The 17,560-nt window shown below is 34.7% G+C and overlaps 1 protein-coding gene across 1 annotated transcript in view; it reads left to right on the forward strand.

The window, feature by feature from the left end:
• Nucleotides 1-321: 321 nt before the first annotated feature.
• LOC103607629 (potassium voltage-gated channel subfamily H member 8-like) overlaps nucleotides 322-17,560 on the forward strand; it is a gene marked incomplete at its 5' end in the record, with an annotated part of 68,609 nt that continues 51,370 nt past the window's right edge. The window contains 2 exon segments of the mRNA XM_008592110.1: nucleotides 322-479; nucleotides 5,222-5,429. Coding sequence (XP_008590332.1) covers nucleotides 322-479; nucleotides 5,222-5,429 — 366 coding nt within the window.

The following is a 17,560-nucleotide window of genomic DNA, read 5'->3' on the forward strand; positions in this document are numbered from 1 at the left end:
TATTCATCTTAATTATCTTAACACATGGGTCCCCTATCTGGAGCATATTAAAATGCTCAGAAAATATTACTTTCTTTACCTTTCTTCAATGTCTGTTTGTGGAGTTGAGCTGGGTCAGTGAAGGGGAAAATTTTGGATATTATCAATCTGAAGTAGGCTTAGAGATGACCTTTGCCTAATTTTAATTTTTCTGCAATTTTCTTCCTCCTTTTCTCCCTGCCTACTTGCCTGTCTGTCTTCCTTCCTTCCTTCCCTTCTCATCTTTCATTCTTTCTATTTTCTTCTCCCTCTCTTCTTTTTCTATCATTTTTTTCCAAGCAGATATTATTTTAAATTTCCGAACAACTTATGTCAGCAAATCTGGCCAAGTTATCTTTGAGGCAAGATCAATTTGCATCCACTATGTCACAACCTGGTTCATCATTGATCTAATCGCTGCTCTGCCTTTTGATCTCCTGTACGCTTTCAACGTCACCGTGGTGAGTAAAGAGCTCCTTTCTGCAAGGCCTCGAAGCTTGGTTTTATGCCTATGTTTATTTTTTACATGTTCAGGTTTTAAGCGTTTGTGGCAATTTGTGCTTCTGGGGTTTTGTGCCCTCTTTAATAAAGACGCCAAGGTGCCCAGTAATCTGCAGGCCAGATTCTCCACTTGAGGAATTTACTTCATTTTGCAATTTGCATGACCTGTTTTTACTTATTTAAATACCCAGAACCAGGATAGACCAGTAGGCTGAATTTATCATGAATACAGACTCACTAAACAAATCCTTTAATAAGGAAACCATCTGTGGGAATATAAGCATCAAATGATATTACCTAGGCAGATGTTTGCCTCTAGAATTTGGTGGAGAGTTTTTTTTCTCCTTTTATAACCTTTAAACCAACTGAAGACTGATCAATATAGAGAAGGATGCTGAAATTAAAATAAGAGAATTCAACCACCTTTTAGGAATCTTTATAAAAATGTTGGGATCCTTATAAAAATGGCACAATGACTAACATAAAACCTGAGAGTTCTCTTGAATTTGCATTAATACTTGTACTTTCTCTTCTTTCTTCTTCTAAACACTTTATCCTCATGTTTCCTCACAGAAAAGAGAGTTCCCATTGTAGCAGTAGTTGTTCTTACTATTTAATGATTAATATTCTTAAAGGTATCAAGTGCCCCCTTATAAATAGGGAGACTTTTAAGGAGGCCATTTTTGGACCATTAATACTATTTTTCAGCTAGAGAAACCAATTTTAGTGTGTAAAAATTTACTAAACATTAGTTCACATTAAACACATTTCCTAGTCAGTTGACAATCCCCCATAGAAATCACATTTTCTCTCAAGAACGTAAAAGCTTAGTTTTGAATATTAAATGAAGTGATTAATGTTTCACATGCAGTCATTATTGACTTCAGAATCAACGTAGAATTGTAATCCTAACTAGATTTGTGCATTTACTAGTTGCCTGTACAATAGTATTTTTCTTTTCTTTTTCTTTTTTTAAGTTGGGAGGTTGAAAGTGTCAACCTCTTTAAGAGGTTTATAACTCAACTGAAAGGAAAGCTCCCAGGGAAAATCTGGTATATAATATTTCAATCAGTGCTACATTGAATTGTTATCTAGGCTTTCTAAAGTGCTTTTTAAGATTGGATTTGACTAGATAAGTGTGTTATAATGAAAGTGTAATGACTTAAAACAAGGTTTTTGCAAGACTGCAGAAAAAAATTCAAAGGAAGTGTATAATTCACAACAATGGTGAAGAAAATTTTCCAAATTCTCCTGGCAAATTGTCGAATAGGAGATATTTAATAGAATTGTTTTAAGTTAATTTGCTGCTCTACTACTAAATACTAATAAATTTTTTGATGTTCCATTTTTCTTTGGGTACTGAACAGACAGGATAATTTAAAATATGTATATACACAATATATAGTTATATTATAAAATATACATATAACAAAAATACATAACATACCTATATGTCATTAACATTCTCATTGCCCAAAGTTAACATGGATGAACTATTTCTTAAAAAGTCTAAGTCTCACATTTTGATGAATTTGAAGTACGTGTACATTTTCAATGATGTCCTGTTCTCTTTTCATCCTTCTGTCTTGTGATATCTGGCATAAATGCTTTATAAAGAATGCAAGATATAGATCAACATCTGTGTCAGAAAGAAAGAAAAAGACGAAGGAGGAAAGCTGTCTTTTCAGTGATAGTTTTTCTGCTTTTCACAGGACCAAGCATATGATTATTTTGAAAAGTGGCATATATATTTGTTATCCTCTTCAAATAAGTTAGCCAGGGTGAAATGTTCTATTTTAACAGAAAAGCTTGGTCGAGATATTATTTTTCTTTCCCAGAAAAACATAAGTTATGAAGAATAATTTGTGTGTTATGCTGTTATACAGCAAAGACTTACAAAAAGAAGAAAATAAACAAGTAAATACATAAACAGCCAAAGTTTTTTCTCTCAAATCTAAAATGTGTCCAGCGAAGTGCATCTTCACATATGATATTTAAAAATGCATTACAGTCACCAAAAATGTGCTGTATGTTTAGGGTTCGGCCCACAATTACCCACAATTGCTCATGGCAATTGTTGTAAGTGCAGCTCACACACTCATTTATTAAAATATTCTATGTATGTCACTATGAAAGGCACTATGAGATAAAATTATGTATAAGACATAGGGAGTGTGATAGAGTAGAAAAGGCAAAGATATGAATTCTAGTTTTATCACTTACTATCTGAGTGACTTCCTTGGGGAAGTTAACATCAAAATAGGCCTGAAATGCACATTAAAAAAAAAATTTCTACAGTGTTTCTGAACAGCATAAAAAGGTAACATTTTTATAAAAGGCTTTGCTAAGTGTCTGACACCTAGAAAGACCTCAGATATGCTAGTTAGCCCCCCTCTCTCTCTCTCTCTCTCTCTCTCTCTTTCCCTCTCTCTCTCTCTCTCTCTCTCTCTCTCTCTCTCGCTCCCCTCCTGGCTTTCTCTTCCCAGTTGGTATCCAGTAGATGGTCATGTTCACTTGGTAAAATGGGAAACTGCCATTTGATAGGGGATTTTGATGAATGCACCTATCTACAAGTAGCGATAATTTTCATCAGTGACAAATTCAGAACAGCTTCCCAAGAGTAAAAAAAAATTCTCTCCTTTTTGCAGATCACATATTTCAATCTAAATCGAATATGCCTCTATATTTTGTCATTCATCAAGAATCGAAATCGATATTTATAGCAGGAAGCTATTGACTCTGACAACAGCAAGTATAATTTAAAAATAATAATAACATGCCACCAAAATCACCAGGGCTGCCTCAGTGGACTTCCAAGTTCATGTCCCTCATCTTTGCAAATGACTATGATTCACTTGAAAGAGTAGCTCCACATTCTTCTCTCGAACATCCTTTGTCTGATCAGAAAAAATGGGGAGACTCTATCAATATTATGTGTCCAGATGGCTTCCTCCATCTGGGACTTCGGTTCCAAGTTTTATTTCACTTATTAAATCGTCACCTATCTATCATAATCATCTACCTTTAAAGTAAACTCCATCCCCAGTAATTCCTCTAAACAACAAAGCAGAGATTGCAAAATCTTAGCATGCAACCATCTAATTTACCACAAACTAGAGACATGATACATGAGAACTTGGCTGTGAAGGAGAATAAAGTGAACTTGACACAGAAGAATGACAAGACAAGGTAAAGGAGCACAGCTAACTGGCAAATCCAAGTGCCCTTAATATTTTATCGTGTTTGAGTATAGAATAATTCACAAGATTTCAACTCAGCACAGTTTTACTAGATATCTATTTTTATGCTGAGCTTGAAGTATTTTGCATCTCAGTAATTTCTCTATTGACTCATTTAACAAATGTTTATTGAGCTCTTACTATTATGTGTCAGGAACTGTTGCAGGTATATATTTCTTGGAGTAAGGGGAAGCTGGCTGTCCAAGGAAAGAATGAGAAGCCAACTGATTCTGGCTAATTACAAAGGCAAACTCCCAAAAGGTGGTGACCTTGTTTATGACTATGTTTTGTAAAGGAAAGACTGTAATAAGTCATAGCCATACAATCCCCCTCCTTCCCCTCTATTTATGGCTCTCTCAAAGAAATCAGATAAGGTCAAGGAACTTGTCAAATTCTCTTTCCATATAAGTTAATATTTTATTTGTCTTTTCTATTTTAGAATGCTCTCAGAGCCACAACAATTGATTATTGTATAATGTTGAATATGCTAATTATCTTGATTTGAGCATCCCATATTGCACACAGGTATTGATATTCAATACTGTACCCCACAGATACGTACAATCGTTTCAATTAAAAAAGGAGAAAAAAACAGAATGCTCATTGAGGGTATGAAAAGAGAGTGTGTTATGTGCATCACTTATTACTAGTGAAATTGAGCTTTCTGGTAGATACCAAAGGTGCACATTTTTCAAATGAGCCCTATAGTCAGGAAAATAATTCCTTAGCTACAAGACTACTGCATGAGTACCTGCAAAGGCAGGTTCGAGGAAGTTTTTCAAAAATTTTTGTTTCATTTGATTTGGGTTCCCTAAGTGTGTTTGTTTGAGAGAAAGCTCATAATGTATGTGTGTCAGGCAAATGCTTTCTCTGTCCATTGATAATGTGAGAAGGAAGATAGTACAGCATGAGGCAAGAGGTGCTACTGATAATTGTAAGCAGAACTTGCTCAAGTTTTATGGGTCTATTTCTTTAAAGAAATAAGCCCTAAGTTACTTCTATTACCTCTTTCTAGACCTTTACTTCAATCTATTTGAATTATTGTTATCAAGCAGCTCCCTTACAAGGGGAAAGGGAAGTAGGGTAGAAAGAAAATGTGGGTAAGGAGGTGGAGACATCTTAGGTTCAATCCTGATGCCATACCATAATGGTTTCAGTTGTGTATCAGAATGTATGAACTTGAATGAAATAAGACAGGTAAGAAAAAAGAGATAAATCCTAATTAAGGAAGGTAAGTATTTATTCAAAGAAATTAAATTATCCTCTTCCTCCTATCCTTCCTCCTGTTCTCCTTTATCTTATTACTCTTGATGTAATACATCAACAGTCATAAAAATGACCATAGTATTGGAAATATAACTATTTTTAATTTCAAGAATTTAAGATGGCTGTAAGTTAAAGTAAATGTCATGGCATGGATTTAACCCATGCACCACGTTGTGCTGCTCTGTCTCCTGCCACAGGTGTCTCTCGTGCATCTCCTGAAGACTGTCCGGCTGTTGCGTCTTCTGCGTCTGCTGCAGAAATTGGACCGTTATTCCCAACATAGCACAATCGTCCTGACTCTGCTCATGTCCATGTTTGCGCTCCTTGCACACTGGATGGCATGTATCTGGTATGTCATTGGAAAAATGGAGAGGGAAGACAACAGCCTCCTGAAGTGGGAAGTTGGTAAGGGCTTACATTTGTGGCATTTTCTATTTTGAAGTTGACAAGGAATATTGTCTAGAATTTGAAGGAGGTGAAAGATGAGTTTATAAAGCTATTCCTTCTTACTGTCACAATTCGTCTCATGTCTTTAACATTTTTAATTTTTTTTTTTGATCCATGATACAGTGATTTTTTTTCAAAAAAAGTTTTCTGGAACAACCTTTTATATTTTTTTAAGATTAATTGGTTAAATATTCAAGCTAAAGTTAAGTGTTCAAAGTGTCCAGCAAGTCTGCAGAAATGCTCAGATAAATAATGTGCAACCTTATCTGGACATGCTCTGATACAGGGCTGGTAACAGGAAACAGTAGGCAACTGGCCTGTGGACTATCACTACAATATTTTAAATCATAAGGAAAGGATCACTTGTATTTGAGGTGGTGTTAATAGAAAAGATACTCCTACCATTCTTCTGTTTTTAAAAACAGGGATAATGACACACTGTCCACACTTAACCTGCTCTGAGAATTTGTGATGGTAGAGAGGACTGGATATTTCTAAGTAGAATTTTTAAAATTTTGTGTCCCCATAATACATCAGAGTTTGAGGGAGATTTTCCATGTGTTACATAATTCTGCATAAATGAATCTGAAACACTATGAACATGAACACATTTTAGAACTTATGTCAACCATGGGAAATTTATAGAAAATGAAAATTCTCAAGACTATAGCCCTCTATCCTAAAATATCTGCATTCTTTTCACAGTCATACCCTTTAGAGAATTGTCACAGTACCCTATATAGGATTTTTTTTTTCTTAATCTGACATTTAATCAAAAGAATCTGTTTCTTAGTTAGCTAGAAAATTCTTCACTTATCTTCTCCACCAAAAATCAATCTTGAACTTTTAAAAGAAGCTCAGATCTTTGCACAGGGATAATGCCACAGGAAAATCCCAAGAGAGAAAAATGCCCAGTCTTTTCATACCGGCACTTAGTGACAGAATGCATTTGGAACATCCTGGTGTTGGTGCTCATAAATGCCACTCTCTTATGGTAGGACATATACAAAGCCTTCAAAGCACATCACTGGAGAATGAGCAGGAGACCTGAAGAGAGCATGTTCAAGAGAATGAATCTCCTGTCCAGGTTCTTAAAAATGCTGCTACACATGTCACTTTTATTCCTGAGCTACACAAAGAGACTAATGTGTTCTGATAGTTTTCATCACAGAATGGCTTTCTTATCCTACTTATCAAAGCACTTTTTCTGTGTGTTGCTGTGGGTCTCAACTCCCAGAAAGAAGGAAAAGGGGGAAATAAAACTGCAGAATGAAAGCAAAAACATCCTAGATAAAGGTGAGATCAAATGAGAAAGAGAGAGAGAGAGAGAGAGAGAGAGAGAGAGAGAGAGAGAGAGAGAATCGGAGGAGTTGGTTGAAAAAGGGACCAAGGTCTAACTCGTATTTGGATTAGAGCATTTTTCCATACTTCAATATTGTTTCCTTCTCTATAACTTTGTCTCGAAGGCTTCCTCCTCTCATACTGTAGCATCGTCCTAATGGTGTTCAGTGAATTACAGCATTATATCTCTGCCCTTTGTTTTGAATCCATATTACAATTCTGACTTGTGGTCAGTACCTGATTCCTTTCTAGGCCTGACCTAATTTCCTTCAGGCCCCAGATCTATGCACTCATATTAATTTGTAAGGCTTGTCTAGTCAAAGAGACTCCAGATGGGGAAATTGAGCTTATTCACGCTCTGAAATTTAGTTATAAGGAAGGCTTTTTGTTTCATTTCCTATATGCCAGGCCTGCTGCAAAGCCAGCGGTTGTTTTCCTTCCCATAACCATGAAGAGGGATTCATTTGCCGAGAAAGCAGGAGCCAGCCACCTGAGCTGCCTCTGTATTATCCCCCTTCCACTTGTACTCATGCTCCTGCTGTTATGATTCAATGCAATAAATGGGAGGTTGCAAGCTGGAACTCAAGCCCACAAGGAGAGCATGGGCATGATGCAGTGGGAAGAGCTTTGGGCAGGAGACAGTAGATCTCTCCTACCATCATGGCTCCGTTACCAACAAACTGTCAAATTGTAATAATTTTGTTCACCTGTTTGGGCCTCAATTTCCTCTCCTACAATATGGAAAACTCACCATATAACCTGAAAGTCTACTTCAGTTTCCATGATTTATGATTTTCATGGAAAAAACAAACCCAACATTGTGTGCTTCATATATATACATATATATATTTATACATTCTCATCATAGCTCAGTGTCCACATAAACCATCAGTTGCAACCAACCAATGTCAACTGGCTTGAGGATATGTCAGGAAGTACATCCTATGATTATGGCATGTCAAAGAATTGACATGTTTTACTCACCTAAGATAAGAATAGCTGAACTTATCTTTTGAGAATTAGATTTGCTATTCAAACACCTTTCAGGATATGATTAGGAAAGAAGTGTGCTAATTCTGTCTGTAAATATTGGGTTTATGAGCTTGGCTGCATGGGCTTTCCCTTCCTCTAAAATTACTTGCATCATTTGTTCATTTAAAACATTCTCCAGCTGAGATTTGAACACAAATTAAATAATTATGACACTCTGTACCTACTTTCATGATGAAACAATTGAGAGTATAGCCTAATTTAGTTTTTATTAGGTAATTTGTCCACGAATAATAAGTTTTACTTTTTTTAGTCCTATTACCATGAGTCAAAAAAAATTCATCACACGAAATGTGGTTAGAAATCCTGCTCATTATGTTGTGGTTAACGTTAGATATATAGAACAGATTCATCTTCCCGGAGGATACAATTCCTTTCTAATTGTTGTTAATTGCCCTGAAATGATTTTTTTTTCCTTTTGTCCTTGGCAGACCTACTACTTATGTCTAGAGAGAGTTCCAATATTTTGTATTAGAACAAATCAGAATTAATCTTTAAAAGATGTTACAATTTTACTTCTTTATAAGATATCTATTTTTGGAAGGAAGAATTAATACTTGCAGACTTGCTATATCAGAGGCTGGTTATGAAATCATTTTTCTGGTGTTATCTTTTACTTCATATTTTTATGTATTTCTATACTGTATTTTAATGGAATTTTGAGGTGTGGCTTAATTGTTTCATGGGATTTTAAATCCGGGAGGACCTTAGTCCAACTATTAGATTTTATAAAGACAAATCTGGCTCTAGGCAATGCAGGCGTCCTGAAGGAAGGGTTCTCCTGTGTCCACTGGTGTGTCTCCACTGTGGCATGAAGTTCCTGAGACACGGCAAGAGTGCAAAAAAAAAAAAAAAGGAGTTAAATGAATCAATCCTCAAAGTCATTCAATTACTAAATGACAGTGATGGTACAAGAACCTAGGTTCCCTAACTCTTTGTCTAGACTTTCTTCTACTGATTTTGAATATTATGAAATTATAGGGAATAGCTATTTAGCAAACTCTGGCTAGGAAGATTGAGAGTGGGAGAACAAACAGGGTGATCACTTGAGGTTTGGTAATTCATTCAAAATGTATTTGTTTAAGCACCCATTAAAGACTTGGTCCTGTGTTAGGCACTGGAGGTACCAAAACAAATCATATGTTTAATGTCATGGAGCTTGAAGTCTAGTGGGAAAAACAGACAAATAATTTGATGGATGTATTACAGTGTCATAAGATCTACAACAAGAATACACATAGAGGAGTAGCAACTAAATCTAACTAGAATATCAGCAAAGGCTTTTCACAGATGACTTGAGTTTGAAAGCATGAATAAGTCTTGTTTTTACAGATGCTGAAAAGAGTGTATCTGTGACAGCAGAGACATGACTATAAAAGTTCACTAACTGGCATAAAGGTTGAAGGGTGGTGGTAGGGGCAGTAAGGTAATGAGGCTAAAGAGGTAGGTGGGCAGGAACTAAATCTTTAAGGACTGTTCATGCAAAGCTTTAGAGTTTGGAGTTTATCCTAAGGCTACAGCGAGGCATAAAGTTCTATCCTGAGCAGTGATCCTTTGATTATAGAGCCCCAGCAAACAGGGGAAGACATTTTGCACTGCTTTATTTTCAATATCTGCAAAATGTCAATAATAACAGTGTCTACCTAATTAAGGTTGCTAGTATTAACTTAGGCAACATATGTGAAGCACTTAGCATTGTACCTGGCACCTAGTAACTGCTTAATAAATATTAGCTATTACAGCTGTCACTATTATTTTATTATGACAATTACTTCTAACGAAAGAAAGTATTGTGAGCTGTGACTACTTATCATTTTATGTGTAACGTTACTAAGAAATGGCTTAAAAAGTGTTGCCTTCAGGATTTAGTTGTAGTTCTGGACAACAAATTGTATGCTTTTGCATACCTTCAACATAATTTATCTGCACCCCTTTCTATTTGAAAGTCAGCCTCTAAAAAATGAAAAATTTTAACATAAGCTCACAATTGCACACACATAGGAGATTTTCCTTTCAAGGCCAATATAGGAGACAGGTCCTACATCCACCCTACAAGCTTGTTGGGGTATATCAAATTTTTATGAAATTTAGATATAGTGCTCTGATGGTAAGCTTTAACACTGCATTAAAGAGACATTTCACAACTAAATCTCAGCATGCTCTTTAAAATTTAATTTTTGTTTTGGTTGCAAGGAAATGTTTCAGAATTATAAGAGGACTTCAATAAATATCCATCTAAAAATATGTAAAAAGACCTTGCTTGTTTCTTTATATCTCAGTTCATATAGGTACACATTGTTTTAATTGTCACTTGTAAAGTCCAATTAATGACGAAGGTAAAGTTCAATTAATGATATTAAATTGGTCCTTGAAGAGCTCCATAGGATCCTGATGAGATTTCTGATTTTAAGCTCAGAAGGTTAAGGTTTCAATCTTGCTTCATCAGCATTTTACTGAAGTCTTGTGATTTTGGCCAAGATGACCTCTTGGCTTTTCAGAAAATGGTCTCAGTTTATACATCTGTAGAATGGGTGTGGGAGTATTGACCTTCATATGTACTCAGGTTGACTTACCTCACATAGTGTCTGGCACATCACGTGTTGTAGCTGGAACCACCGCCATTGCTACTACAGCCTCCACTCTTACCAATAATTAAAGCCCTCAAACTCCAGCCATATGCTCAAACTTACATCAGTGAGCAACGTAGAACTGAAATAGCAATACTCTTTAAATCTAGTGAAGACGTGCTATTTCTATATCAGTCATTATTCTTGATTGCAAGCAAAAACCAAAAAAAAAGGAATTCATTAGCAGGACATGCAGACTCAGAATTAAAAGGATAGAGAACAAGACTTAGAAAAAGAACTTGGAATTTGGGAAAAGAACAAGAGCTAAGGCAGCTCCAAATTCGATTCCTCCGTTGCAGACGTTCAGTTGCTGATGTTTCTCAAAGATGGCCTGAACATTTTTCTGTCTTTGTAGATCCTGTGAAGTTGTCTTAGCCTCCCCTTCATTTCACATTCACAGTCCCTGGATGGAGAATTCAATTGGCCAAGCTTTAGTCACATGCTCAGACACTGCCTGCCAGGACAAGGAGAGACTCTAAACATCTTACCCTTCTGGGTTGGAAAATGGGGCCATGTGTCTCTCCATTACCATGTGCAATGGAGAATCTCCCTTCCAAATAAAATATTAACCAGATTTTAAAAAAAAACCAACAACAACAACAACAACAAAAAAAAACACCCAAATGTCTACAATAATTTTTACCCTTACATTTAAAAACAAACAGTAAAATTTATAAAACATTTATTACAGTAATTATATATACCATCACATTCGTCAAAGACATCATTATGTCAAATGGAATTAGCTGAAATATGGGGATGTGGTCATTTTCAAGGCATCTCACTCACAGACTACAGCCTGTGCTTCTTATATAAGCATAGCAGAAAAATTCTGCTTACCAAGCTGTTTCCTCAGCTAGATTGCATAGCAGCCAGTAGCTCTTTTTTGTAGCTAAAATGTTACCTTATATTCTTTCTTGAAACTATCTCGCTTTCTAAGGCTATGATATGCTGAACTTTAAAATAAATGATCTACTTCAAAGGTTAGAGAGCATTTTGTAATAAAGAAAAGCTTTTATCTCTTATCCTTTGGCTGGAGTAGGCTTATCCATTGTAGATGACTAAAACTGTATCTGTATTACTAACAACAACAACAAAAAAGAGCCCAAGAATCTAGAATGGGAAAAAAAGGATTAAATCAGGCATCATTTTCGAATTTTCATTGACAATTTGAATCCTAAATCTCCTGATCCTCATAGGATAAAACACCATAAATGCTGATCAATTTGAAGGGCTCACTAGTTATTAACTGCTTAGCATTTGCAAGCAGCACGTTAGGAAAAATGACCAGGCTTATGATGTTGTAAGCTGATTATCTCAATAACTGCATCAAATTTCCCTCCAGAAGATCGAATTTACTAGCACTCTACTTCTTCAGGTTTTATACGAGGATACTTCAAAAAGTTTATGAAAGGATTCATGTTATCTTTCAATTCTACTTTTCCATGAATTTTTTGAAGTACCCTTGTATAAAGGATTATAAAAACTTTTTTAGATAACCCTTACCTGTACATTCTCATTCTTGGGAATACATGAAATAAAGAAATGGAAGAAAAAGCCTAAAATGGTTTTCAACCATTAAAATGAACATTAGTGAGGGACTCCCAGATCTGATTTTTTTAAAAAAACGGTGCTTTGAACTTTAAGGTTCACTGGAACCACCTGAGGATGTCTTTAAAATACAAACTCTAATTCGGTATGTCTGAAATCGAGCCAAGACCCTTCTTTTTTTAACAAGCTCCCAGGTGATATCAGCGTTGCTGGTCCCCTACACCACACTTTGAATAGCAAGGTTTTAAAAAGTCCTGAGACTTTTAGGAATTTCATACTCATAAACAGCTCTAACCAGTGACAATTCAGTTTTTTCTGTCTTTTTTCACTCTCTTATTTTTTTTCAATCCCCAGCATATCTGTAAGATTATTTGGATATGGTTTATTCCTAATGAATCAAGGAGATCCACTGAGAAGTAATTAACCTCAATGCTGAAGCAATACAACACAGTACTTAAAATATTATCATCAGAAACAATTTATATTATTGTTAGTTTAGAGAAACTAAAATCAAATGCCATCAGTTCTGAATGAATTGTCAGTGATCTGTTGTATTTTGATACAGGCTTCTAGAAAACAGAAAACTTTCCATGCTTTTAGAAGCAAGATTTTACTTTTTTGCTCTACAGAGCAAAGGTTCATTTTAAAAACTCAGACTTCCTTCGTCTTTTATTTGAGTGTAACAATAAACTTTGCTTATTATAAAAATTGGGAAAATAAAGTATATATGGATGTCCAGTTATGAAGATAAATTATCTCTGTAGTCTGGCCTTGTATTTAAAATTTATTTGGGCATTTAGAGAGTGAACAGGATAAAAATTAGCTTGTAACTGAATAATGTTCTCAATTCTTTGAAAGGGAATTTTTGTGTTTCAGGTAGCAGAGTGGGAGTTAATATGATTTCATGTTGCCAGGGTTCCTTGAGAGGAGGAAATACTTTTAAGGAACGCTGGCAACTTGAAATCATATTAAGACTTAAGACTTATATAGGACTTAAGACTCCTATGAATTTGGAGTCTTGAAAGATACACCTTAGGAAAAGTTGCCAAACTAAATATCATAATAGAAAGGATAGTAATGATTTTAATCTTTTTAAAATATGGGATACTATGTGTATCATCTCATGGTAAATCTACAAGACGAGAGAGAGTTTATCTTCATCTATAAGTGGAGATAACAAAAAATGCCTAACTGGAGGGTCATTGGTGAGCTTAAATATGATAATGCATATGAAAGTAGTTTGCAGACCGAAAAGTGCTACAGAATTACGATGTGTGGTGTTATAAAATAATATACACAAATACACATACATATTTATATATATGGATTATATATAAATGTGTGTATCTCCCTCTCTGGAAACAAACAGATAGACAGACAGGCATATATGGATATACTCTATATCACAAACTCCTGCCTTTGGATTCTCTCCATGAGGCTGATCTTAGTGTGTGTTGAGAGCCCACACACAGTACATATATTTGGGTGAATGAATGTACGAATGAATGCATGAACTACAAATAAAAGTTTCTATACCATAATAGATCACCCCATTCATAATAGAGCATAAAAAAATTGAAATCAGCCTTCCTTCAGTGTTGGGAAGTTACACTGGGTCTGTACTTCCTTATGGTACTGTATGTTATCATTTATACTGTTACAGACAATATTCTCATTACTCATGTCATTAAAACTGGACTGCCGTGAAGTTTAGACAATAAAAGTCATAGGAAACCAAAGGTCACGATTCTGTTTCTGGTGAAAAGTGTATTTCTTTTGGATATTTTGACTATCTGAATACTGAATTTCCTCAGTGTTCAGATCACACTAGAGGAGGAACTGTTTTGTTTCTCTCTCAAAAGACCTGATTATATCTCATAGTCATTAATATAAGTACACATACTATTAAGTGTTTATAGATATCACATGTTAAGCCATTTTGGTTTTCTGATTTGTAAAACATTGTCTAAGTGCAACATTATCTACATTTTTCCTGCCCTTTTTGAAAATGTATCTCTGACCTTTTATACAATAATTGACTTGCAATCTATAATCTACTCCTTTCTCAGATCTTTTGACAATTTCATGAAAATAATTTCTCATTATCCTCTGTTTTTACCCCTCTAAAACTGAATTGCCTGTGACTTGTTTTTTACTTGTTAATTTAAACTGGTGGTAAACTTATATATGGTACTTCAAAAAGTTCATGGAAAGATTTGCATTGTTATTTAACTCTATTTTTCCATGAATTTTTTGAAGTACCGTTGTGTATATAATAAATCTTCCATGTATGGTTTTACTAAAGAACAAACTTTACTATTATCTCAATCATGGAAGAATACAGTGCAAGCTCATAAATGATTGGTCTGTATAATTTCACTGTGAAAAATAACTGCTGGATTAATAAGACTATGGGCATGGACTATGGGTATCAGTCTAAGTACTGACTGAGTCTAAGTCCCTGATTTGAAATGTAAGGTGTGAAATTTCAAAGTGCCTATAGAAAAGCATAACTCTGGAACCACTCACACCAATATTTTTTTTAAACCAAAACATATATGTTAGACAAATAAGCTTTGATGCTGAAAGTAAAAACCAAAATGACGATGACATATTTCTGAGGATAAAAAGTGTTGAGCAGCTAATACTTTTTGACTGAGGCTGGTTATTATTCTCTAGTGATGATATTGGTGAGTGCACAACTTTTACTATCTGGATTTTATTAAGGTGCCTAGTACGTATTTTACTGAAACCCCTATACTATATTTCATATAATGTTTCCTATGCCATTTAAATTTGTAGGTTTTAGATGCCCTTTTCCTCCCTCAGTGTCTTGAGATTTGTGTGATGTTGCAGTGCATCAACCGTAAATGAATTTTCATTTTTTTTTCCCTTCTATAAAAGAATTATTTTTATTCTGTGAAACTCTACTGGGAATTTTTAAAATTAATTAATTATAGGTTGTGAATATTAATGAGATACAAAGCTGATTGTCACCCCTCGGGCCCACGTGATAGTATTGACGGAAGAGAATCATAAGGAATGGTTTCAGCCTTATACGACTTTAATTTCACCAAGGATACAAAAGTGAACTAATCACTTCAACTCTTCTCTCCCCATCCTATTTCTTTTTCTTTCTTTCCTTTCTCAGTAAATGGCTCTAATGTGCTTCCGTCTTCTAGCTGGAAATAAATTTGGATTGGTACTGCTTGCAGCTCTTATTAAATCCGAAATCCCTCCAAAGAGCTGCTTCCCAGTCTCATTTTGGTCTTTCAGCCCTTGGGGAATACTCTTGGCTTTTAAACATCTTGGGCTCTGTCCTGGATGTAGACTTCGGAAGAGTGAGTCTCTTTTTGAGTACTTTCTCCAAGGAGTCTTTGTTCTGAGGTGACGTTTTGCTGACCATTCACTGGCTTCCTATGCACCTCCTAAAGCATCCTATGACTTTAGTCCCTGGAAATTCTGCCTACTTCTGGCCTCTTCCATTCTACCCTATTAGATTTTCCCAAGTTGTATGACTGCTAAGATCCTGAACAATAATATGCTTCTGGCTCAGGAAGTGCCAAGTGCTTCTGTTTTTAAATGAGTTCAGGGTTGAAGGCATGTCTCACACAGGGAATATTAATTTGAGGGTGGTCCAAGAGGTAATGTGAACTTCAAAACTAGAAGAGAAAAAAGGTTTATTTCTGGTGGTCAGGGGAAGTTTGATGTAGCTGATTTGAGGCTTGAACCTAACCTAATTAATTTTCTAAATGCCTAACTAGTTTCCAAGTATCATTTATCAAATAATTCATTTATTCTCACTAATTAAATATGGAATTTTATCATACTTAATTACTATGCATACTTATGACTGTTACCAAGTTTCATTTTTCTTCCATTGACAGTCTAATTTGACACCAATATAGCAGAGTATTAATTATTCTACTGCTTAAATTTTGGTACAGCAAGTAGAAGGGAGCCATTCTAGCCCATGTCTTTTAGGTCAATATTTTAAAAAATTCCCCACCCCCTAAAAATGCAAATGTCATTTTAAATGTAGTTAATTTTAGAAATTAAATTGGGGAAAATAATGCTTTTATAATGTTGAGATATTTTTGGCATCCAGGGTCATGGTATTTAATCTGTATTTATTTAAAATGTTCTTTTATATAATTAAGTAAAATTGTGTAGTTTCCTTTACAAACTTTGCACATATTTCTTATTAAGTTTATTCTAAGTATTATATATTTTTGTTCATATGTGAGTAGGATCTATTTTTTAATAATTTTGTTCCAGTTATTACTGCATAAGAAAGTCTAGTGACTTTGAAATATTATATAGAAATCCCAAATAATATGTATATAATAATGTTTAATAAGTTTTAATGATTCCTTTGAGTATTTTAGAAAGACAGTCAAATAATCTATAAACATTAATAAATTTCTCTCTGACTTCTAATGTCTGTACTCTTTTGGCTACTGGCTTGGGAAAATCATTTTTATTAAAAATCTGCTCTAACTTCACTAAGAGATTTTACTGAAAATATATGTTATAAATCAATAACAGGCATTATTATTGATGCTTTCTATTCCACAGAACTTTAGAGTATAGCTCTCAAAACTATATTTTATTTAAAAATGGTATAATAGAATAATTCTTAGTCTGAGGTTTTGAGATCTTCTATTCCAACCAAGGCTTAGTACTAAGTACCAGTACAACTTAGAAAATTTTATCAAACCATGTTTGTCCCAATTATCTCTTTTAAAATGAGGTATTTGACTGATTCTTACTGACTCTTAGTCTTTCCTGGGTCATAAAACCTTTTGTAAAATGCAAGGAAGCTATAGATCTTCTCTAATTATATATTAATATATCTACATATAAATAACATTTTGCATATCATTATAGATAGGTTGTACATTCCATTATATTCTTTCATGGGATTCTGGTAAACAAAACAACAAGAACCACAAAAATCCTAGAGCTAGATGATCTCTAACGTTGTTTTCAACTTGAAGAAAATTTGGCCTAATTACCTTTAGAAAAACTGTCTTGCACCTGAATCTTAGGCATGTTGAACAAATAATACCTTAGTCTGTTGATGTGTCTTTTGACATAAGTGAAACCTAGTCTTGCTTAATCCATTTCTTTCTAAAGTTCTCAACCTTTGGAGAATTTTAACCATAGCCATGTACTTCCAACTTTATGATGCAAACAAGCTCAATAAACAATTTTACTGTACAGAAGATTTTTAGTTTGATATAATCCCATTTGTTTATTTTTCCTTTGGCTGCCTGTGCTTTTGGGGTCATATAAATGAAGTCTGTATGCACTCCTACTTCCTGGAGTGTTTCCCCTATGTTTTCTTTAAGGAATTTTATTGTTTCAGGATATATATTAATTTTTTTAATCCATTTTGAGTTGATTTTGTATATGGTGAGAGGTGCAGGTCTAGTTTCATTCTCTGACATGTAAATATCCAGTTTTCCCAGCACCATTTGCTGAAGAAGCAGTCTCTTCCCCAGTGTGTACACTTGG

This window comes from Galeopterus variegatus, unplaced genomic scaffold (genome assembly GCF_000696425.1).
Source record: "Galeopterus variegatus unplaced genomic scaffold, G_variegatus-3.0.2 Scaffold7600, whole genome shotgun sequence".
NCBI classification, from domain to species: domain Eukaryota; kingdom Metazoa; phylum Chordata; class Mammalia; order Dermoptera; family Cynocephalidae; genus Galeopterus; species Galeopterus variegatus.